The sequence below is a fragment of the Dufourea novaeangliae genome, unplaced genomic scaffold (assembly GCF_001272555.1).
Source record: "Dufourea novaeangliae isolate 0120121106 unplaced genomic scaffold, ASM127255v1 scaffold28, whole genome shotgun sequence".
Lineage (NCBI taxonomy): Eukaryota > Metazoa > Arthropoda > Insecta > Hymenoptera > Halictidae > Dufourea > Dufourea novaeangliae.
In genome coordinates this window covers 850,464-876,202 of record NW_015373917.1, presented here as the reverse complement: position 1 = coordinate 876,202, position 25,739 = coordinate 850,464, and the positions used below count along the sequence as shown (strand labels likewise).

Sequence of the window (25,739 nt, the reverse complement as noted above, 5' to 3'; positions counted from 1 at the left end):
TAATACAATGGATCTACAGAAGTCGGTAAAACAGAACACTTCCTGTTATCGGAGGAGTCGATGGCGTGACAAGTAAAAGATTTTCGTGAAACAGTGGTGCTGCATTCGAAAAATATTCCTTGCAAATGATTCATTTAACACTACTTAACAAAATACATTAAAATGTAATAAGGTATAACAAATTTATTACAGTTATTTTTTAAAGTTTAGTTTTGGCAATTCCATTTTCGCCGAACAGAAATAGGGACATTTTATACTTTATATTAAATTACCTAATATTAAGTTAAAGTGTTTTTAAAACTACTTTTATTTAAATTTAATTATAAAGGGAGGTTCAAATTTGATATCTAATAAGTCTTTTTGTCGATTGTTGCATAAATAAATAATAAAAATCAATTTCTGCGATAGCAGAACTCTTTCATGATTAGAAATAGGGACATTGACCTTATTGTGATAAAGTTATGCGTGATTTACAAGGAAATTGGATGGCCCAGATGGCTTCCAATAAAATCGATACGTGACTCGTTTAGTGTCTTGCCAAACTAGTGTACTTTACCGGATAATGGATGACGTAAACATGACGAAGCGAAAAATTAAAACGTGTCTTCTCAGGGGAATAAAGATAAATTGTAATAATAGAACGCATTGAGGATTAGTTTCTAAATTACTTGGATATCGAAAATCCCTTTATGATCGTTTGTCAGACTAACTGGGATTATAGAGAATTCGTAGAAATATCGTTCAGACTTACTAATAAATGTACAATATTCTTATTAATTTTCTTTTGAATCTTACTTTCCTGCTTTTATCGATGTTAATACAGATTATTTAGACGATTCTGACCACCATTAGTTTCAAAAATATTTTTTAAAGAATTGTTCAATGATTGTTAAATTGCTTATCATGTATATAACTATAACAATAGATTATTAACCTGGAAATATTACAATCATTATATTGTAATAGAAAGTAATATTAATATTACAATAATTACTCTGTAACATTAATATCAGTATTTATTGATTTTTCAATAGTTGATAATAATTTATCATACTGAAATAATTATACATTTAAGTAACGGAAGATTGAATCACTTGTTTTGTCTATGATCATGCTGAAACGACGCGGCGTTAGCCACCAGATTGCCGATTAGTTTCTGCAACGTTATTGCATCGGTGTCCTTGATAAGGTAAATTGTCTTTAGTCGGAATAATTGAAATTTACGCGGAAATTAACCGTGACTACCGAATTAAAGCGGCGTAATGGCAATGAACATGGGAACGTCCACCGCAGCCTCCCGGTATTTCTCATCGATCGATGGTTAATTACCGTTCAATTCACGTCAATCACGGACAGCGAAAAATTCGTAGTATATCTTTTAGGTATATCGTATAGTCTTTTAGGTATATCTTTTAGGTATATTCGTAGTATATCTAGTAAGTATATCTTTTAGGACACAATGCTATTTCTTTTCATAGTCAACGACTAAATTAATAACTGTCATTCTGCATTAACATTGCTACGATTATTTCTCTTTACTTTATTCTTTTATGGACTATCACGTATTTTATTTTACAGCATTTTGCATAGTATGGTTCGTTTCATGTACGAGCGAAGCAATGATAATAAGAAAATGATAAGAAAAGAGAAATACTGACCAGATTTAACGGAGCAGTGAATATGCGACCTGGACTCGTAATAAACCCAATCGAAACCAGCTTCGACAGCGAGCCTGGCCAACATTCCGTATTTAGAGCGATCCCGATCGCTCGTTGTCACGTCGACGGCACGTCCCTCGTAATGCAACGAATCCGTTGCGTGCTTCCCTTCCTCATCCCAGCCTTCTGTCACCCTCAGCTTCACCCCCGGCCATTGGTTCATTACCGAGATTGCGAGAGTGTTTAGCTTCTCCTTGCACCTCTGCAACAGAACACTTCCGGGGTTATTGGATTGATTACGAGGATCGGGGGACTGAATTATTAGATATACCAATAGCTATTCCACTGTTACCTTAACAAATTCGACTGTTATGTGAGCCGTTCATAGGCCAAAGTGCCTAACTCCATTTCTAGAATTTTTATAAAATTTTAATGTCAAAACACTTTTGGCTTGGTCCTGAACTTTTTATATTTCAAATAAATTTCTATGATAATTTTTTTGGAGTCAATCACTTTGGAAAATGAACGGCTTATATTAGAAACATATAGAACATTAATTAACACAATATTCAAGGGATACATGTTGTATGTGCGATTGATTAAAGGCGCAATTAATTAAATGGTAAACTTTTGTTAAATAGAAGGAAGATTATTTAGGAAATAGAGTTCTGAACAGGGAAATGTTATAGTCTGTCATCCGTTGATGGTGTAATTATATATACTTTATATGATTTATACAATAAAATAATACAGGAGATAGAATATTCGATAACAGTAATAGTAAAAAATTCTTTATTTCGAAAAGTAACCTAAGTTTATGCCAAAAATGATTCATTATACGTTCATCGGAGGCCACACCACTGGATCCAAAAACCAATCCTAACAGAATTTCTCATTCCGCCTCTGAAAGACGGATCTCAACGTTTTCACATCGAGCCACCTGAACGATGGGGGGGGGGGGGGGGGGGGGGGTGTGGAGAAGCAACAATTCCCGGGGTTGCCAAGAAAAATTCGTCGATTTCACGCGAACGCGCGCGGAAAAAGGAATCGTGCCGCGCGGAACCGGCAAGGCTCAGGTAAACGAACCAGTGTGCCAGGAAAACGAATGCGTGTTTTGACCGGTCACCAAGGACCACTGGGGGCCGACAGTTGGACTTTGGGCCCGTTTAAGGGTCCCGGGGCTGCACTGTGGCGAATCAGGAGGCAAACAGGAGTATAAATACAGGGCCGGTGTCGGGGGATCATTCGGTCACGGTGATCCTCCTCTCTCGTTTTCTCGTCTTAACCCGGCCGCTGTGCTGCTGCGGCTCCTTCCGTCTCTGTCCCATGGTCTTTTGGACATCTACCTGGATGATAGGCGAACACCCGTGGTCACTGGTCAATAGAACGCGCGCGAGAAAACATGGAGAGGGCAGGGGAGGGCTGTGACTTCGTGCCACGGGAAGCAACACGGAGCCATGTAAACCTCGTTTAATCCGGAACGCTAGGTATCAGGGGCGCGAGAAGCCAAAAGACCGTGTGGTCCCCAATGGGCATTGCTGGGAAGGTGAAGGAGAGGGGGAGCGCGTTCGAACCGTACAGGCCTCCGTGTTTAAGTTGATTTTCGAGGGGTAATCGGCCACGCTGGGCCCCGTCATGCGCCTCAATGAGCCCGTACAAGCGGCTCCCTTGAAGCCGCAGCGCCGCTCTACCTTCCTGTCCCGCTTTTATTCTCGGCCGGGCGCGCGGAAGAAGCTAATTCCCGGCGGTCTTTTCATCGCGTGAAAGTCGCCCCCGATTTTTCTGCGGTCGATCGGTCATTGACGAGCTAAGCGGCGAATGGGGATTTCGGAAAACCGAACAGAACTTCGATTCCTTTCGAGCGAATTGATTTTGTGTATAGGAGCGGTGGTGGAAGAAGGGCATGATTTTGCATTGATTGGCGGGTTACGAATGGAAGGTGTGGTCTGGGGGTATTGATCGAATAGTTGATAAGTAGATTGCGGATTTTATGCAAGTTGTTGCAAATTTGAATATGCAAAACAGAAGACAGTGAAGATTTTCGGAAAGGTGATATAAATTGTATTTTCCTTTGGAAATAACGAAACATTTAATAAGGGAAATACTTCTTTTTGTTATTTGAATTTAGTAGATTAACCTATAGAAATCTGAATTTACATAAAAATCCGCAGTCTAATTCCTTTCAAACATTTCATGACGGTTTATTGATTAAAGGTAAGAAAAATTGGGTTTCATTATGTATAATAACATTGCAATAGGCATTATGACAAGATTTTCACCAACACATTACACTTTTCTGGAACCTTCAACCACACCCAGCGTACCATCCGCATTCAACCCAACCGGACACACCGACTCCACAGAGAAGAACCAACAACCCCAGACACCTGTTGTCGCCATCAATTACTTATTACCATCCTCATTCCCTCGGACCAAACCTCTTCCGCCTTTTTTAGCATCGTCGGACTCGTTAATTCGATCCCGAGCGGCGGCCATTGTGCCCCGTCTGCAAATTCGGCATGCGTCCCCTTTCATTGAAATTCCGCCAGAGAGAGAGCGAGAGAGAGAGAGAGAGAGAGAGAGAGGACTCGCGGGTCCCGCGGACGCCGACAATGCGACTCGGTTCGACAGCTAGCACGAAACAAGACGTGGCATACAATACCACGAATTTGCAGCTCTCCTCGCGCGGCAATTAGCCCCTATTGAGGGTGCACGACAAGTTCGAGGGAGATAAATCGGAGCACCGCCTTTTCTTCCCTTCCGTCTCCGTTCTCCGTACCGTTTTCCATCGTCTACCTCTTTCTCCCTCCTCCTTTCTTTCAGTTCACCTTCTCTCTGTCCCTCCCTTCTTCTCTCTGTACAGAGATCCACACCGATGAAAAGCGAGGAGTCGCCCCACCTCCCTCCCCCCTCGTTTCACGTTCCCTGGTGTCACGGCCACGTGCACGCGATCGCCACAAGGCGAAATCGCACGCCCATCGTCTGTCGGATGAATTCCCATTAAGGCGCCCAGGAGACGGGCCCGCCTCTGAATGAACGGGGCCACGCTCTCCGCGCGCTCTCTGTCCCTCGAATGGGTCCTGCAAGCGACCAACAACCGCGGTGTATCACGATATCGCGCACGTTCAATAGATGGCCTTAATTCCCTTCGGTGCCCGTCCCCGGCTGACTTTTTGCCGAATTTATCGCCGGCCCCGGCAGCAAACCTCCGCAGCTGCGACCGCCACGCGATATCTTCGTGGCTTTCGCTCCGGTGAAACTGACTCTGTTGGTCGGATTAACGGGGGACAACAACGTCACCGTGACCGATCGCGATCGGATTGTCGACGCGACTGGGTTTGGTTATAGCCGTTGATGGAACAGTTGACGCGATCGAATTTCGATTATTGAGCGAACGGGTTCGAGTACTTATGCTGAGGTATTCTGAGCTTGATTTATGTTCTTTTTGGAATACCAACATGTTATGGGTCGTTGTATTAAAAATGGATGGGTCACACGTTTCGTCGCTAATAAATAATACAATTTACGATGCAAGATGCTACTACAACTTCTAATGTACTCGAACTAACAACGATGATATTCCATCTGCTTTAACCTCAACTCTGTTTCTCGCATATTTTTTGTCAATAGTCTGAACGAAAAGACACCATATGCCGAGGTCGACAATATATCGTTAAATAATTGCAGAATCACCGCAAGCTAATCGATTCAACATACGGCGGAGCCAGAATCGAACACCCTCGGGAGCGATCTGTCACCGTGAATCGCCATATCAATGGCTGTCGTTAGATATTTAACTTTGTTCAGCCAGTTATTGACGATTTCCAACGAATTCGCGTGCGAACGGTGTTTCCAGGGTGCAGGGGATCCCGCGCAAATTTATATAACGAAGATGTGCACAGGACAAACATAATGTGTTTTCATGACGGTGATTTATCATCGCTTCCGAAGAGAGACCGTGTTTGGACGTCGGTTAATAATTTGTACGGCCAACAATAAGGTGTGTCGAAGCACGTATGTCAAATACAGAGAGGGGGAAACATTTGATTTTTGAAAGAAACCGCATAGGATTACTTAGAAAAGACACACTGTTAGGAGAACAGTATGTACACATGTACGACACTCGGGTAATTTATGCCCCTGTGTTGTGCAAAGATGACATCCTAGCCTGTAAAGCGAACTACAGAGCTAGCGTCGCTTCTAAAACACACTTCAATAAAATTGATTTATTACATGAAGTGTCCGATATTTTAGTCATGAACAGAGTCGGAACATAAAATGGAGAACGGTACGAAGAGAACCCAAGAGACTAAAACTGTAGGTAAATGAGATACTAATGATATCCTTAGGGACAACTAAAGAGCCCAAGAGGATGAAGATGAGTTTTAACATCTGGAAACTGATGATCGCGAACGAAAATGGGTGGAATACGTAAAAATTACACGTGAACAGGAGAAATCGATGATTGAAAGTAAAAAAGAAGAAGGAGAATCATAAAAAAGAAAGGAATAAAAAAAAAATAGCGAGGGATGACTGATAATGAAGAAAAAGAAGACAAGAGGGGGAAGAACAAAAGGAGAAGTGTAGAAAACGAAGACGAGTGGAAGGAAGTCTGGGAACAGAGTGGAAGAAAGAAGAAGGAAAAAGAGGTGGAAGAAATACAAAAGGTGGCCCGATGTAGCTTCGTATAAAGAGAGGGAAGAATGGTGAAGAGCCCGAGAAATGTACCGACCGTGGTGCACGATGGGGCGCCTTGTTCACCCAGCGGGGAATCCCCTGAGCCCCTCCCAGACTTTACATCTATTTACAAACATTTTGGCGGACCGGAGATAGAGTGAAACGGAGAATGGTTAGAGAATGCGCGCGGTTGGGCAAAGTCGAGAATGTCGGGGCCTTATGAAAATCCATTTCGGGTGAAAAATGGCCTGGCCCGTAATCCATTAGGGGCACAAGGGCGGAAGGGAATCAGAGACAGGGCTGAAGAGAAAAAAAAGGGCAACCACAAAGCTGTACGCGAAATATCCACAAAATGGATCGCGACTCTTGTGCAAGAGTCGGGCTTGAACCGACAAAAATAAGCGATTTGAAAGGGACACTCTTGTGAACCCCGTAGGCGCGCGAATTTTTTAATCACTGCAATGGAACTAGTTCATTAGAGTTACGTAAAGGAAACTTAAAACTAGGAATGGGAATCTAACTTGAGAATTAATCGAACTTAAAATGATATATTGAATTAAGAATGTTTAATATGATAATTATATTTGTGATCGCTGCAAATTATATTGAAACTGTCCTGAGTTAAGTTAGTAAGTTTTACCGTGTCCGGTACTAGGAGCCACTTCAAAATCATATACCAAAGTTTAACATTCATTTAAGTTAACTATTATGATAATATTCATTATATTGTTCCCTTATTTGGAGTTCCAATATTGTTAAATGATAAATAATGCAGAATAAAAAGATTAAAACATTATTTCTTTTTATTTATTTAAGAAATACCTTAATCTATAATGTTGGGTTCGAAGCTCAAAGTCTGGAAATCGTTCAAATGTGGACTCACATTTATTAATATTCAATTCCTCGGTGTGTTAACACACCTGTAACATTTGTCACAATATTATAACCACTGAGTCGGTATTCATGATGGACTCTCTCACACATGAACCAGTGCGGCAGGTATTAAAAGCGCAAACTTTTCCAGTTCACGGCAGGCTGGACGTTACGAAAGGCGGATGAAAGGTAAAAAGCAAACTAGTTTCGTTCGATGATGGACTGGATGCGACAGGTATAATGTCCCCCCTAGTCCGGTCACCCTATCTCTGCTCCATCTCTCACCTCGATACCCGTTAATTATCGAGCTTCTATCACTTACACCTCGTTTACATGCACCGTATCTTATCTCGTCCTGCAGCCGGCGTGTTAATCCCCGCGCGGCCGCTAGTTAACCAGCGAGCAATTTCAATTCCGTATTTTCAATGAGCGTCGTCTGCATTGGAATTCGCGGAGCCCCGTTTCTCCAGACGAGATAAAAATTCCAAAACGAATCAAATGATTTCTTGAATTTTGATGTACAAGTAGATAGAATTCTTCTTGCATGAAGATTGTAAATATTGATATTTAATAGATAAATAAATTCTAAATGTTCCTTGAAAAATATAAAAATACCTTTTTATTCTCTCTATGAAACTGCGAATTATAGTTTTCGAATTTTCGAAGTTTTGGTTTCAAAGAAATCCAACTTTCTACGGATAATTCTTCACGAAGATGTTTAACTATCTGAGTTGCGTCTGTAATGAGTTACATAAAAAATTTGTACAGTTGCATGAATTGAACTGAAGTTAAGCATCTTTCCTTGTTTTCTTACTACTTATTTTCTATTGATTTGAATACATTAAATATTGATTCAATACATTGTAACACTTGACCAATCAATTGTAACATTACCTTAGTCTACATATTTAACCAAAGCATCTCAACTTTGTGTAACCTTTAAAGTAATTCTCAATTTTTCAAACGGCTTTAAACGAATCCACAAAGAATCTAAAAGTTTTCAGAGTAATATTATAGTAAAATTCGCATACATAAAAAGAGCTCTCTCGTACGCACATAAATACCTGACTGATTCATCTAGCTCAGCGATCTAGAATGGAGCCTATGCACAAAACAATCCCGACGTGACTTCCACCAACGCACGCGTTCGGAAATGTTCGTCGCAGGTGAGAGGGTCAAGGGAAGAAGTCAAGAATAAAGCATCAGAAAAAGCAGACGAAGAAGAAGAAGAAGAAGAAGAAACAGCAGCAAAAGACGGGCCACCTCCTGATCGGGAAAAGGGGTTGGGTCCGAGATGAACGAAGATGGTGAACGAGGACTGGGCTCCATCCCAGCATCCAGAGTTTGGGCCCCGCCCCCGCTGGTTTCTTCTCGAGTCCTCCTCCTCCTCCATCCCGTTTCAGCTTCACTTTCGCGGCCAGACCAACCTTTTATTCCATTCTTCTTCTTGTTTCAACGTGCTCGGTTCCCCCTCAACCCTTCCTCCTCGACTCTCCACCCTCTCCTTTTGATCTCCTTCTCGCCACCCCCACCACCACCATCATCCGGCGTTCATCACCTCCTTCACCTCCTCGCGCCTGACCACATTCGGGCCAAGACGAGCGCGAGCAGAGAGCTGTACACTCTGCTCTTGATATTCCATTCACCGAGGCCCTTCCCTCCCTACCCCGAAACGAACCGCCCAGGCGTCAGCTGATCTCCCAGGAAGTGACTTCCCCTTCGATGGAAACGGATCCCTCCGACACCTCCGCGGACACGTCCGCCTTTTATCGACTCCGCTGATCGCCGGGAATTCGAATTCTCAGACAGTGAGATGTCCACCGTCGGTCTTTTCTTCTTTCATTACAGGGGCCTTTTGAAAATGCCCCGCAGGGCCCAACTCCGTCTTACTTTCTACGCCCCGGTTCCTTACGCCGCCATTACTCCAACGATCTTCCTAATTCTCTACGATCTATTAAGGGGACCTTCGATCGATTTTCGAGGTGGACAATTGCGGACGAAAGAAACCAATATCAATTCGAACGATTGGTAATGCGTTAGAGGACAATGGCCCGGGCAGGGATCCCGAAGAGATGACACGGCAACAATGGGCCCCAGTGTTTTCGAGAAGAATCACGCGAGCTTGCTTGAGTGTTTATCGAGCTCTCTAGATGGTCCCAGCGAGCCTTGAAGAGCGACCCACGGGACCCGAACGACCTATCTCACGCTTCTTCATCTTCATTCGGCCTCTCTTCGACTCCTCTCTCCATTCCACAGTCATTCATTTGCTTCGCGCGCACGATTACCAGTACTTCAACGGCCGGCTGAACGAGCAAACACCATGGACGAGATAGAAGGTCGCGATCGATTCTTTTGTTCTCCGGTCTCGGCAAGCGCGATGAACACGGAGACGGTTTTGAATGTCTTTTGTGCGAGACGACGAATTTCGTGATCTTGAAACTTGCATTTCGTAATCCTGCGCAGGCTTGCGTTTACTGGATGTATTCGTGAAAAAGGCATTCTTTTTATTTTAAATAGAAGATTTACCGAATATTTAACACTGAAGAATTATGCTTGAAGTGACACTGCTGCATCTTTTGAGGAAAATTTAATTTTAATTTCGAATTCAGTTTAGGAAAGGATGGAGGATAAAGTAGAATTGTACGGAATTTGGCTGACCATTGACGCACTGAAACTCCTACTGAGAGCAATTAGAGATCTCTGTTCCTTCATTCGTTAGATTCTGAGATACGATTATTCCATTAGTAAAATTTAAGGGAAATCGTTTTTACTGCTTCTATTTACATCCCACTTACATAATATTTTACAGTCATATACATATATATATATATACAGTCGAAGTACATTCTATCATAATCTGAGGTCTTCTATTCTCGATTTTTTTTTTATTATATGAAACAAACAATAAGAACATTGAGAATACATTCTGGGACATCTTAATAGTTAAGTTCTAGCAAGATCGACATTAAATAAATCGTGAAGGAAAACATCGATTAAATCGACGTTTAAAAGTTTCTTGCGGTACGATGTCTCAGAGTGAAGAATTTTACGAATAAGTCACGACACATTATACGTCGCAACGCTGCTGTCGCAATTTTGCGGTCTGGCGCGAACGCCGCCCTGCGTCCGAATTAAATTTCGAACCAGGGAGACGGCACTTCCTGGAAGCCCTCGATTGGAATTTCGATCTCGACGTAGAATTTTTCGGTCGATCGTCGGGAGAGTCTATCGACGCGTCTCTGCACTTTGACAGTCCTCGGATTGGGTTACATTCTCGTTGCATACCAGTGAAGCGTCGCGCGATCGCGTAATCACGGGCGATTCGTGCGTGTTTGTTAGGTGGATCCAACTTAGTTTCACAAATAAATAATTCACAGCAAATTGGTAACGTCGCATGGTACTTCGATTCACTTTCATCAGCGTCGGGGTGTTTATGTAACGGTAACCGCGTTGCATAATCGTCGACAAGTCCGATATTCATGGATGTTATTTGATAAATTATTCGAAAGTTTATCGAGGGCCTAACCACTCTATTATATAAACAATTTTGTCCTCCAAGGAGTTCAAATAAATGAAGTTCTGCTGTATCATTTACTAATAACTTAATAACACCTATTCTGTTACTACAAATAGCGTAGAAAATATTATTAACACAAAAATAGTAACATTCTTCTTCCACTCTATCCTATACTGTCCTAAATCTCTCCCTATTCACGTTTCTCTCATACACCTCCCTTCAATTACAGCAAAACTGTCAACGTAATCATCTTCCTCAAACAAAACAATCTCCACTAAAATCCTACACACACACACAAACACCACTCTCCCGCAACCCACCCATCAACGAAACCAAAAAACTCTACCACTCACAAGAAACCTCGATAGACTTCCAAAGAAGCCAGGAAGAAGCGGTCCAAAGGGGGGGGGGGCGATAATTCTTCACGGACACAGAAAAAACGACGTAAAAAATGCGGATCAGATTTACAACAGATACCAGACATTAATTAGCATCGATCCGAAAACTAATTCGAAGATGGTGAAACACAAAGTGGAACGTCAGCCGAGAGGAGGGACGAAGGGAAGGGGCCAGAGGTCTATTCGTCGCAGAAGGGGCTAATTTTCAGCTCGCTATTTCTCGACCACGGCGGTTTTCCTAGAAGACGTCGATCGATCGATCGATCGATCGTTCTCTCGCCGATCGAGTGGGAGCCCTCGAAGAACCTGTCGTGGAAACGATCGCAGTCGGTCCCGTGTCCCGAGGAGCTCGGGTTACATCCTTATTACATACCTGCACGGTGGACACGAGATCACGGGTGGACGCAAGCCGAGGTGGTGGAAGAATATCGAAGTCGACGGGCCGCGAGGCCCTTTTGTCTGTAGGAACCGGATTACCGCGGCGGAAGGTGAAGGCGAGTGTAGTTAGCCCGAGGGTGAGGAGGAGGGATAGGGGGGGATTTGACGAGAAAAGGAGAGAACAGGGGCGTGTTGTTTTGGCCCCGGGGCACATCACACACCCGTCGTCGACAGAGACACAGAGGATCCACGAAGGCGACCACGGGTGATGAAGCCTCGTCCGCCGCGATCAACGCACGCCTCGTCGCTTCCAGTGCCTCGGCACTCAATCTCGGGGCAGCTTCCTCCTTCCTCGACGCCCGGCCCTTCTTTTCATTTATTTGGTTTTCATCGAGTCGCGTTATATGTACACTTTTGCCCGTCGTACAGTGCGAGTATACATATATGGTCATTCGGGACAGAGATCATTCTGAACTAATCAATTTTCGACGTTAGTACATTGATAGTTTTTTTGAAGAGAATACAAGGATGCATCAGTTGGGTTGTAAAAAATATACAGTTCCGTTAAAAAATTTGTTCAAATATGAAACATTGTTATATCAAACATTGTTAATGAAATATCAAACAAGTTCTCATTCGCTCTTTGCGATCTGTCGATTTCTAATTATAAGGAAAAGGTAGAATCTCGTTACGTTTACATAGCTCATAATTCACGATAAAAATACTGTTTAATATGAAAAACCTGGTGCCCTTATAATTTAATTATTTTTACCAGTCTTCCTTTTCCTGGTAATTTACTACCTTAGCTTTACAGATTAAAAAACATTTAAATAACGGGTGTTAAATTACGCGTCGTAATAGAAGCTCCTATTTAATACAGATATTAGTTTCCACGGAAACCTTTTCAATTACGTGAAGCATCCTCGAGGCAACTCGAACGTTCGGTCATTATTGACTCTGTTCGTTCGTCTTTTACTTCGCCCCTCGAATACGCCGCGTCCTCTTCAAACGACTTTCACCGTTGCCAGAGAGCGGTGAAATTATCGTCAAGTAGAATGGGACTCGCGGGAACAACTACTCGTGCTGTAAAGAGACGCGGAAGATGTCGAGGAAAGCAACGAAGTCGAAACAAGAGGACACAAGAAGACCATTAAAGACAGGGCATTCTTTTGCATTCTCGCGAGGAAAGCGGAGCTGGTATTGACAGAAGTAACGGCGACGAGTTAAAGGGTCAAAGGCGCGGAGAATCCTTAAACATGGTGGAATCCAAATGAAACAAGACGATCGAGGTCAGACATGAGAGAACGATTGAATGGAACTGGAAATTTTTATAACTAGCAATTATTTAAAAACTTAATGTTTAGTAGATAGACTCACTAATGTTTAGTAGATATATTCACTAATGTTTTTATCCTTTTATCGGGGGCAATATGTTTTCTAAGAATATTTTTATGAGATAATATTCTTATTCTTTTTGTAAATAATTTATTTTAATGATATAACTACTTTATTGACAATATTAATGATACTGCAACATTAGGCTATAAAGAAATAATACTAGATTCACTTAATGAGTGGTTCGATAATTATTAGATGTTGTTACATCGCTGTGCCTGTGAGTCCAGTGGCGTCCGACGGCGGGTTAATAAATTAGTAATGTAGTTTGAATTCGCAACGACTTCGTGCTATTTTCTTTCTTAAAAATGGCGGTATATTTTGGAGAACATGGTCGAATATTACAGAAAGAATTTGGAAAGAAATATTGAATATGTCGAATAATAGTAGATTACTACCAACCAACGTTCGTCAACCGTCACGAAAGTACTCGCCCCAACAGCGTCATCGCTTCCGTTCTTCCGCGAACCAGTTACATATGTACACGCGGCAAAACCCTCGCCTCCGCTCACACATTTTTCAAAAAGCAGAAGAAGTACACCGAGAGAAAACAATAAATAAATTCCGTCCGAACACGCCTGTTCGTTTCACCATCTTTCGGCGGCCCGGGAAGCCCACCGGAAAGACCGCGGAATAACTCACAAGTGGGTGAAAGGTGTAGGAAGCCCGATGTCCTTAACTTAAAAGCTCGTCGTTCTGGAGTCGGTCGACAAGAACGAGGGAGGGTTTCATGGAGGACAGAGAGAAAGGATTAGAGAAAGAAACGAAGAAACGGGTAGAGCAGCGCGACATAGGGGGGCGGGGGGAGAAGGAGAGAGAAAGAGAAAAAGAAAGGTCGGTCGGGCACATACGTATATACACGGCGAGGACGGATATCGTGTTCCAAATCGGGATCCGAGGGATCGGGTTATTAGGATCGAAATGAATGTAAATCCCCTTAACACGATCCCCGGCCAAAACACGGCTACCCGCGGCTCCAAAAGTGGCCAGATTAGATATACCGTGGCCGGGGCTCGCCACGATCCTGTAGGGATGTAGCCGGCCTGATCCTATCTCGGGGGGCCTCTCTCTTTCTCTCCCCGTTACGTCCAGAGAGGCCGGGGACCTACCCTGTGGACGGGCCCTTAAATCTCTCACGGGCCAGGAGGAATGCCCGGTGCGCGTTCGACCTAACGAGCTTTTAATCATCCCTTCGACGTTCACCGACACGTGACGACGGTGTCACGTGCCTTTAAATCAGAAAATTATATCACCTTCCCCCATCCCATCCACCCACGTTAAGCGACACCCTCTCTTCCAATCAGTGCGGTTGACTATCGGTCAGGTGAATGCTTATTCTTGTCGGGCGATCGACTTTTGTGTGATAGTGGGGAGACTTGGAACGAATATAATAACTGTTAGAAAACAAATGTCAATCGAAAAACAATCTTCCCTTTCCACCTTTACATACCAACTCCATCTGCCCTCCACTTCACAAGGGAAGAACCATAACTGTACCACTTCGATTTTATCGACTTTTTGTAGGATGATAAAATAGATGTTCACAAATTGTATTTATTTATAGTGTACAAGAGAAATGGTACGATTGCCATAAATTGAAAACTGCAGAGGAAATAATTGTACTTACGTGTTGTCCCTAAAAATACATGAAATTCATAATGGGACAAATCTGCATGTGAATGTAAATCGATATCGTACAAAAAAAATTCTTTCGTGAAATTTCATCGTGTAGAACGACTCGGAAAATCGATCGAATACGTGCGTTAATATTTCCTTTGAATCACGTCGTGTGATATTTATCATCGGCCGTTCAGAACGCAGAAATAACAGTGCAGGGTTGCAAATTACCCGACATGGCATTTATACGCGGCTGGCTATGCAGGGAAAATCAATGTTCCAGTGAAAGTAACAGTTTTACTTGTTGATATATCGACCGGCTGCACGTCGACTGGTCTGGGTTAGGTTAATTATGTGCTTCTCGAATAGCGACAAAAAACGCAGGCGTTTACATCGGTAATCCTAACAGGATAATCGTTCCACTATTCAGAATGATAAAATTCACCGAGCAATTACACGCGTGTAGACTGAAACGATTTAATTGAAGTATAAATACAAGCAGGTAGCCTGTACCGTCGTGTTCTCTTATCGAATCCACTAGCTCCATTACTCTTGACTAAACTTTTAATGTCTTCGTTTTTCGAATGTGCTACAGGATTTATTACTTTCCATGTGCATCTACATGAAATATTAAATACAAAATTGTTCATTATTTTATATTCGGAGGAGTTAAAGATAATTTGAAAGGATACTATAATACATTATAGGTACAGAGTATATGTTCTTTAGTAAAATACTGATCGTTTGTTTAACAAAAATTCGTCCAACTTTTGAGTGATATCGTGTATATTGGTGAGCAGATCTTTGTTTTACTGAACATTTTTCGATTAATTTAATGAATACTCTTCATTTTGTTCTACAAGTTCAGATACGCGATAAAAGCATAAAATCCACAGTTTAGTCATTAATTTAACGAAGTCTGCGTGTACAGAAATCTTCAGAATATTTTGAATTTGAGCTTGTATCGTCATCGCAAAAGAAAAAATGATAGGCTATCAATTAATATACCTAATAAAATTAATATTATCAGAAATTGGCTAGTGATAGAAAAGAAAAGTATTTAAAAAATTCTTTGACTTGATCTGCAATAGTTGTTTTCTGTGGCGAATCTTATTTCACTTATTAATTACACTATTAAAGTGCGTGCATGACAGAAGTTATGATACAAACGTGAAATTCGGCCACTTTCGAGCTACCAAAGAGAAAAGAGGCGACGGAAACGAAGGCCAGAAAAGAGAGTCGCGAACGACGGTGAGGATTACGAAATTTTATAGTGACGTTTCTCGTAAACGCCGCTGTAAATCTCGATTTATAAGGCGAATTCGTCGCGGACGCCATAAAAAGAGCGAGATGGAAGGGGACGCCGAAGACGTTCCTCTTCTTCTATCGCGCGCAAACTTATTTCAGTGGGAACACGTATGATTTGCGATTCAGGAAAATGTTTTCTGACCTATGAACACGAAACAATTCAGTATATGTGCACTGCTAGCAGATTCAATCATTTGATGAATATTCAGTCCCATTTCGGTTACCTTTCACCCAAATAATAGAGAGTAATTGTACAAAGCATACGTATTCAGGGGAATGTAATCGTGAAAGAAAGGTCAGCTATCTTAAAATACACCCCCGATGATGGATGACGCCACCAGAAACCGATTATTTTCTTGGGCCACGAGTAAGGAATTCCGCTACTCTAAATTCGACTTCTGGAAAAGCAAACTTTGGGAACCAAGCTGTAGAAATATTGCAGAACTGACCTCTGTTGTTGAGTCGACGGCGTTGAACGAAACGGTGAGCCAGACGGAGCTGACTTTGACCTTGCACGAAAGTGCTGCCATTGATCAAACCACGAGTTTAGAATGTGGCATCGCTCAGTGTCCGAATCTGGACACTGCTATTTATACAGACTCTCCTCCTACGGTTGTTCCATCATAACGAATAGTAAAATTCGTTGGATTTGATGAAAGATTTATCTTTACCGAAATATCACAATTGAACGTTGAATGGAACGAACAGTGGATAAACTCATCTCCGAAGCACTGTTTAGGTACTTAGAAGAATTTCTTTGACATAAAATCACGCAAAAATTTCTTGAAATACAAAATACGTAAGTAACTAACTGCACTACTGAAATAATGGCTGTTACGCCATTTATTCGTGCGAATAAGTGCTGCCTCCGGTAATTAAGACATCATTCTGTACGAACGATCGCTGTTCTCGTATCGGCACACAGGCAGGACTAATTGGCTGGCTTAATCGTTCGTATTAATTGGTCGTTAATTCCAGCATTTAACTCATTTACCTGAACGTGGTAAATTTTTGAAAGAAGAATTCAAATGAAAAATCTCTCAGAGAATTTTACACTCTCTTCATTAGGGTGGGTAATGTGCTTGATTTCCTCTACCAAAGAATTTATTATTGAAATAAATAAAATAAAAAAAGTATTCATAAAAATTTCGTAAAAATATTCGATATTGATCATGTATTTTTTTTTGGTATTTTTCCATTTTTGTTATCATGATTTTGATTGCGATAATGGTTACAGGACGAATATCAGTGATTCAAGTCGACGCTTCGCGCGACACAACGTTAAAAGACAGGAGACAACTAACACATGGAATATTTACTTCAAAAATACATTATCGAAAATATAAGCGGTGTTCGGTATACTTGCTATGTCCAGCGGTCAATTAGCGTTAATTAGCATGGCCTGGCCGCGGGACGGCTGATGGATTTAGTGGACGTGGGGTCCCCGCTACGGATATGACATTGGAACTAGCTATTCGCCCCGCTCCCCTTTCTCGCGTCGATCCTGGACACCGAGGTGGAAACCCGGCATGATTCACAGTCACTTGCCTTAGATGCTGCTCGCCACGAAGTAATTACAGGAACGACAAGATAAATAATCGTCCGCCTACGTAGCGGGTATTCCACAAGGCAACTATAAACCTCCGTGTGATTTGTTGGCCGCTGCCATCCCGGGAAACTCTTTTTCCATTTTTCCCTTTCAGAATATGAGCGACAGAAAAGTGGACACGTCGAGAGATGTGTCTGGTAAAAAATTAATCGTAGGATTGTATGGCGAATATTGTTTTGTTGTAGGAAAGAATGGGTTCGAAATGGATGAGGTTCACCCTTTAGTATCGAGGTGGAGATGTGCGTGAAGTTAGCCCCCTATTTTGTGAAAAATTAAAAAATTTCCCTCCTGTTTCCCTAACAACATATGTATGTACTATGAAACTCCAATTTCAACAGAATTTTTAAGAACTGTGAAGAATTTCATAATCACGTAACTATAAGTGACTCACGATAACGTCGATCGGCCTTTCCACCCATACATCTAACGTAACGAATTATCGATAATTATCTTCTATTTAGGTCAAAAACACAAAACCTCAGAGATTAATGTTCCCTTTTTTACGTCGAAAATAGCACCCGTGATCGATTATCGAGATCGTAGATAGAGTGGATCTTGATTGCGCACAGAAACGAACGAAGACAACGAGCGCCTCTAATCAGCCGTGTAATCTACCTTCTAAACAGTGGTAAGTACCGATCAAGCAGTCAGTCTACTTGATCGTTCGAGTAATCAGGTTCCCGTGTACACAAGTCGTCCCGCCGTGCCGGGAGTCTGTTCTCCGGCATTCACGACTCTAATTGTGCTTACTAACGAGCATTAGCCGAAAGTTTACATCGGAAGCCTTTACCGTGACGGCGCGGCGCAATTGATTTTAGATAAGGGCCGATTCAAATCAGCTCATTATTTTGAATTCCGTCACGTATCGGCTATCGGACGTATATACTCCTACGGTCTGATTAACTGTAGTTGTTTTCCATTTGCGGAGAAATAAGGGAGGACGTGCGTGTGTTGTAATGCGAAGAAATGAAATAAGATTCCTCCTAAAAGCTTCGACTCTTTATTGGTGGATTCTTAGAATTTTCTGGTTAACTGTAACTACAGACTGTTAATAATATTGAATATATTCATAGTATTTAGACAACTAAATCCGACATAAAATTTATCTAATCTTTTTTGCAATACTTTTTATATTTTACAAGTGAAAAGCGAATACACAGACGTTTTGGATAATAAGGGTTGTTTCTCCCTTAAAGTCTAAAACTAGCATCAACCAAGTACGCTAAAATTCTTAGAACAATCCCATAAACAATTGAGCAATGTTACAAAAAAATCAGCGTGTATCATTTCGTGAACCTCCCATGTAAGTTGTAGTAGTAATAACAACAAAACAATATCAAGTCCTCCCCGATATGGTATTATAAAGAGTTATAGCTCTTGCAAAACCTACTCAAGAAGAAACAAATGATTCTATAATAAGCCGACCAGTTGCAACACATTAGCCACGTCAAGTCTCTCTAACACGATATCTTTAAAAAAACACACACACACACACACACACAGACAGTCCTGTAAATACAGCCTAGCGATCCATATCGAGATCGCTGGCCACGAACTGACCCGCGCGGGACAATTCAGCCGTGAGGCGAGTCCGCGCGCCGGGGCCCCGTATTAGCCATAAATTCAATTACGATCGAGATTAAACCGCGAGAGACGGGACTTCAGTTGCGCACCCCTGGTCACCTGGTGCAACGGTCCTGGTGAAGGGGGGTGAGGGGAGGACGGTTTAAACCGTACGTTACACTGTAGTATCGGGCATTTCTTCTTGGAGTATAGTTCCCGATGTATTTTATGGCTCATTGTGATGTCGGCCATTATTCACGGTGCAGTTATAACGAAGGATTAAATTATAATGCGCGTTTTCCCCAGGTTAACGGTACGACTATTATTGTAACAATAAATATGCATTCGTAATTGCCGCTGGGTCCGTTCCGGCGTGAATGGAACACCGCATAAATATGTTAATCCTCGAGCATAAAATCCCATGCCGTGTAATTACGATGAATTCATTTATGTATCTCGGGGGGGGGGGCAGGAGTTCGCCGTGGACACGAGGCCCGTATCGGTAATTTCGCGGTAAAAATAAAGGAACGGAAACACGGGGGAGAAAACAACGACGCCCGAGGATCGTTTGACGTCCACACACAGGGGATCGAAAATTTACGAAAACGAAACGGGGCGTTCGCTCGCCCCGATGCCCGGAGATAGCGATGATGGAGGACTTTAATTATGTCGGACCGTGATCATGTTACTGACGGCCACTGGGGAGCCTATCATGAAGTATCTGTTGGACTTTTCTAGACCGTTCTCAATGGATCGTCGAACGATCCCGTGGCCCGTTGAGAAACTTCTCGGGCGATCTCGCTCGCCTCGTTGTTTCTCTTTCGATGCGTCGGGGCGGAAGAACGTTGAATGAAACCGTGGGCGATTTAAATTAATTAAGATGGCGTTAACTGACGTCAGTTACAGACACGTTTCGAGTCCGACGATGATTCTTCCACGGGCATTAGGATTGGTGAAACGATCGAATAACTGGAACGTAAATTCACATTTAATTACACGGGGCGTGATTTCCATTCGAAATTTATGGAGATTTCATGCTTATGGGGTCTGGGGGAGTTTCTGGAAACTCTTAGAAAGTCCTTTCCTTGAAATCTCGATAATAATTATCCACGTAATTCCAAATGTCACACAGTTATTTTAACACTGGATGAATAAGGACTGTTCCTTCATTTTATGAAAAACAAATTTTTGTACAATATATTAAAAAGATACACTGAGCGGGTTAAATATGTACATGTACCATTTTGCAACGAAAGAGGGTAATAATCTTCTAGGCTTGCTTGAAAATAAACTCAAATAAAAAATGACAAAATGTCAGAACTTTTCAGCAGACTCAAGGAAATTAATATCCAAAATAATATTTCACTAGCAATGAACAAAATATTTCGTTAATTAACCTTATACCACGTCTATTATGAGGAATATAAAATTAATTTATCAAACGAAATCAATGGCTTGCACCGGAAGAAAAGGGGTAAAACACGGCGGCCATCGTGGGTATCGATTGCTCACACGAATTTCGCGTAATGCCGACCGCACTCGAAACGTTGTAAGCCGATCGTTAAGTCCATTGTAAAGGGACTGCAACAGGGTGCAAAACCTGCAAGGGACCTCGAAGGTCGACTGAGGAAGGAATTCGAGGGGTCGAGTGGCCCACGGACATGGATTTGTATGTACGAGCTGCTTCTTCCTCTGTTCCTCCCTCGCTCCCCTCTTACGCTCCTTCTCTCTCTTTTTCTTTCTCTATCTCTGTCTCTGAAGTCATGAATAAAACTGAATAGCTGAACCGGTAACCTAAACCCAAAGCCACTCACCACCTGTTGCTTTTGTATTTGTACAGTACGAACGATGTTGCTCCGTTGAAAACGCGGCTGCGCTCGTGGCCCCCCGATAGCCATGCTTGTTCCCACTGTTCCTTACAACTCGTAAGTTTGGAGACACAGTGACTCGTCGATTTGTTCCAAACTTCTGAACAATAACTAATTGTGAGGATTACTATGGCTACCTTTCGATTCTCTGCTTGAAGGAGAAAAATATGAATCGATCCTGGGTACGGGTGGGGAATCACGTTTCCTGTTTCGGGATATCTGATCTTGTGTAGCCTGTTCTGTTTTGTGAGCTTGAATTGGAATTTGTGGTAAGTTAAGATGCTTGTATCAGTGGTAACTAAAAGCAATGGACGGATTGATATTGTACGAATGAAAATAATAATCTTGTATGGTATTATTATCGTTTAGATGCTTTTGTATATTTCTGTAATAAAATTAGGAAATTTCAGAAATAAGTATGTGTAAGTAAATATTGAAATTCTGTCCGCCTTCGAATTCTTTACTGGTAACATGATACAGACTATTTAATGTATGCATACTTAATGTATGCGATAAAATATGCAAACGTATTTTCATTTTAAAAACTGAGGTACCCTTTAGTGAGAAATGTTTCTACAGAAAATATATAGAGAAGAACGGAATAACATAAGATATTTGTTAATATGTTAAAATTGAATCTATTGAAATAAAAATAAGGTTGATTGGAAATAATTCTTATTAATCAGATTAAACTGTTTCTTATGATTTATGCTAGGGCACAAATCAAAGTATCTCTTTGATCGTGGCGTCTACAGTGGGCGTACGAATGTTTTTTAATTCAGCGGCAAAAGAATTTATTTCCATTCCTTTCTTATTGGAGCCACCGTCTGCGTATCCGAATGACGCAAGAACCGATTTGAAGCCTTTGTAATCGTGGGCGACTAAATTTAGAATGACGCGGGAAGGATTTTTTGGAAGTTACCACAAGCGACGCCAGGTTGTTACAGATCCATTGTATAAACTGCAAAAGAATTCACGAGAGAAGTTAGGCTTTGCTAGAAATTTCAAACCATAAAAATAAAAAACTCAGTCGTTAAAAATATAATTATTTTCAGTGCTGTACCAATTGTTAACAGAGAAATGAGGGTAACAATTTCTAAACATTATCAATTTTCCCCCAAGCAAATTAATGGTAGAGTAAAACTCCATTTAGAAAAATTCATCCCTCTTAAACGATAAATTTCAAGAGATCCTGCTAATAAATTAAAAGAGATGACTCGCGCCCCCTTTCGAGCGGTAAACCTCAAGCGAGATTCCGTACGGGGTTTATAATGTACAATTGATGACAGCGAGTTAACATCGTGATAATTCGTTGAATGAACCGTGAATACACGAAAGTATCTGGATCCCCGGGCGGAGACGGTGGTGGCGCTCACCTACAACCGGGATAACGACTCGATTATTGCTTTAAAGTTCGCGCCGGGGATAACTGCAGCAACGAGTTTATTGCTCGCCGGTACATACTTGTAAATATCGCTAACGACCGCCAGTACACGGCACTTCTGAATGTTAATCTTAATACCCCGTGACAAGATGCGTGGCTACCTGCTTGCTCGTACAAGTGTGAAGAATTGAATTAATGCCGCTCATGCAGTCCCCCTCGTGGAATTATAACGAACGGTCCCCACACCCCCTTCAACACGGTCTATCGACGTTGTAATAGGTCGGAATTAACGTTCCGGTGTAACGACATCGTTTCTGGTCTTTAATTCTTATTAAGGCTGGAACTACGAAACCAGGCATAACCACCGGTTTACAAACTCTTGTAAAAGTGATTGAAATGTTTATAACTGTGCATTTCGCGAGACTTTTCGCAACTTTTATTACTTTGAAATTTTTTCAAGGTTTTCGATGAACTTTCTTCACTTTGAGGCAGGATACGAAATTAAGTATGTATCACTTACCGTTTAAGAGTTACTCATGAGATCCGTAGATCATTATTAATGGACTCGAAATGTACTTTTAATGGAAACGTTAATTGACAGGATGAATAAACCTCTGTGTACCAGCTGAATGAACAATGAACCGTATACTGTAACCGGGCAGCTATATATTCCCTGTAAACTCGGCTATTTATCGATTTGTTTTAAGCGGTCTTAGCTGAGGTGCTAATTACATTGGCACGCCGAAGCCAATTAGAATATGTGGGAAGTTAGTGAGAGAATGTTTACCTGTCGAAATTCTTGGCATTCCTTTCGATATCGTAATTAAAAGAACTGTTTTTGTGAAACGCTTACATCAAATATGGTTAGATGACCATTTCAAAAAACTGTATTAAGTATTATAGAAATTGTAGTATAATACACATTTAGTTAAATTTCTCTTACGAAAAAAAGGAAACTAATCCTTTTAGACTTTTTATGATTAAATTAATGATAATGTATCTCTTTATAATATATTTAAGTACATAATATATTTTTGAATGATTGATAAAATAATGTGTAATGAATTTTGAGTGTTTGATCACTTTTCTTTCGTACCTCAAAAATCGGCAATTGAATCACTTCTGTTTTATACGTTGATGATTAATTTTAAAAAATTCTTATACCACTAGTTATCTTTAATACAGGGGAACAAAAATGTTATGTTAAATAATTCGAAGTTATGTATATATTTATAGACCAATTTGATCAGATATCAGTCAATTTTTATACGAGAAATAATCATATAGCAAGAAGCTGCAAATATCCCTTATTTATAACACGGGATATCAAATTTATATGAAAGAAAAACGGTATAATATAAGTAACCAGAAAGGGAAGAAAAAAACACGGCGTGCGATCATTTTTACAAAACGTTCGGTCAAAGAATTCCGAAACGGATCCCACCACGATCAGCTCCAGGCGTGCCTACCGAATCAGTCAATCGAAAACGTCCATTTAGATTCCACGAGTCCCACCTTTTTCGGTTCCTCCGAGAGCCACAACAAGTAACATTTTCACCAACCCGAAGTCTCCACATTATCTAAATGTTCGCCACGATAAGACACTTCTTTACACTCTGCCGCGTGTTTCAGGACCGAAAAAATTCCTCGTGTAGAATGCTACTCGCTAAATTCCCAGGTCAGCAGGTGTACACGGTGATTTCTTAAATATCCGTTAAAAATTCAAAGAATCGGTACAGAACCAAGATAAGAAAAAAAAATAACTTGCACCGACATTCTAAAACATGAAAACGGAAATTATTTCTGGCTCAACCCAATACAATACACGTATATTTTCAGATCTAATTACTATTAGGTGTACCAGTGAGTCATTCAGTGTAGTTCCAATATGGTGGCTATAACATTTTTAATTCAGAATATCATTCCAATACTCTGATTAGTCAAAATGTCGAACATTTAAAAAATAAGAAAAAACCTCGCGTTTCTTGTTACAATCGCCTCCGTTTGTACGTGTCGTGCAGACGTGTGGGTGTTCTATGACGTTGACTGGCGTGTTTTTCGCGATGTTATTGGCAGCCGATCGATCCCGGTCTTTACCGGTGCCGAATGGTAACCCGTTCGCCCACCACCCCCTCCCTCCCCCCCGCCCCTCGAGGTAGGAAGCACCGGTCGAGAGCAAGAGACACGACGGGGCAAAGAAGCAGGTTGCAACAAGGGAGAAGAAGCATTGGCCTGGCAAAGTGTTTAAGAGCGTTATCTTCCCGGCTATTAGTCTTTCTTGGTGTGTGGCCTCCGGTCTCACCGGTCTTCCCGGGCCCCGGAGAGCACGAGCTCGAGCAAGGGTTAAGTTTAAGTAGCCCCCTCCCCCCTCTTTCCCCACTCCACCTATCTTGGTTCACCATCTACACCCCGAGAGATTCATGGAGAGGATCAAGGAGGGCCCCGGGAGAGAGAATGGACGGGACGAGGCGCGAAGATCGACGTGAATTCCGTCGCGCCCCTCCTTCCCCATCCCCTGTGCCGGGCATGCCACTCTCTCTCTCTTCAGGGTTTGATGAAAATTCGCGGACCGCGGCGGGGCGCGATTCCCGCGGAATGCACACGGGCGAGAAATTATTGGCTTGGACGGACACGTGACGTTCAACGAATTGCTTGGATTTAAGGATTATTTGATTATTTTGCGATTCTGTTGCTGATTTTGTGGCGCGATACGGGACAGCTGTACGATATCATCGGTTTGCTGGGAGAGTGACAGATATCGAAAATCGTATGATTTTTGAGATATCTGTGGAAAATAATTGTAAACGTGAGCTATTTCTGTCTGGCGCCACTTTTGGATTATTGAGATTTGTAGTATTTAATGGTAATGATTATGCTTCGATTAGAAAATAAAATCTATCCTGTCATGGCCAAATATTGTTGGCGTGACATATGTCATACAAATTCCAATTCCGGCAGAAATATAAAAATTATTATTCCAGAAACAATCAAATGTCCTGCAATAACAAATTTAATCTCTATTCTGCAAGTACTATTTATTCACATCATCGACTGTCGCCTACTCTCTAATGTCTCAATCGTTTTACTCCCTTCCCCCTTCTGTAACTTCCTGGTAACAAATGAACAATCAAATTTCGCAAAGAATAGTGACGTAAACACGACAGAAACGTAAAAAAAATGGTGGTTCCTTTTCACCAAAACCAAAGATTAATACGTGTCCGTGTCCAGCGTCGCCACAGGACGTATTAAGATCCCGTGGAAAGGTCGGACAAATCAATGAGAGATCGATAGTGTCGTAGGCCGGAATGGGAGAATCCGAGGCGTTTAATAACCAAGGCGGTCCATGTTTGTTTGTTAATAATGGTGGTTTATTAATAGGGCCCATTGTCGAGGCGGGTGCCCATTCTCGTACTAGCTCGGTGTGGGCCTATTGTCGAAGGGAACGTGCGGTGCGCGTAATTCCTGCCAGATTGATGTCCGACCATTACCAGGAT

At 41.7% G+C, this 25,739-nt stretch overlaps 1 protein-coding gene across 1 annotated transcript in view; it reads right to left on the bottom strand.

Annotated features, from left to right (window-relative positions):
• The window catches only part of LOC107194302 (sonic hedgehog protein A), a 51,306-nt gene that overhangs the window by 2,232 nt on the left and 23,335 nt on the right, over positions 1-25,739 (bottom strand). Inside the window, exon 2 of the mRNA XM_015583905.1 lies at positions 1,659-1,920. Within this exon, the coding sequence (XP_015439391.1) occupies positions 1,659-1,920 (262 nt within the window). The remainder of the gene's footprint in view (positions 1-1,658; positions 1,921-25,739) is intronic.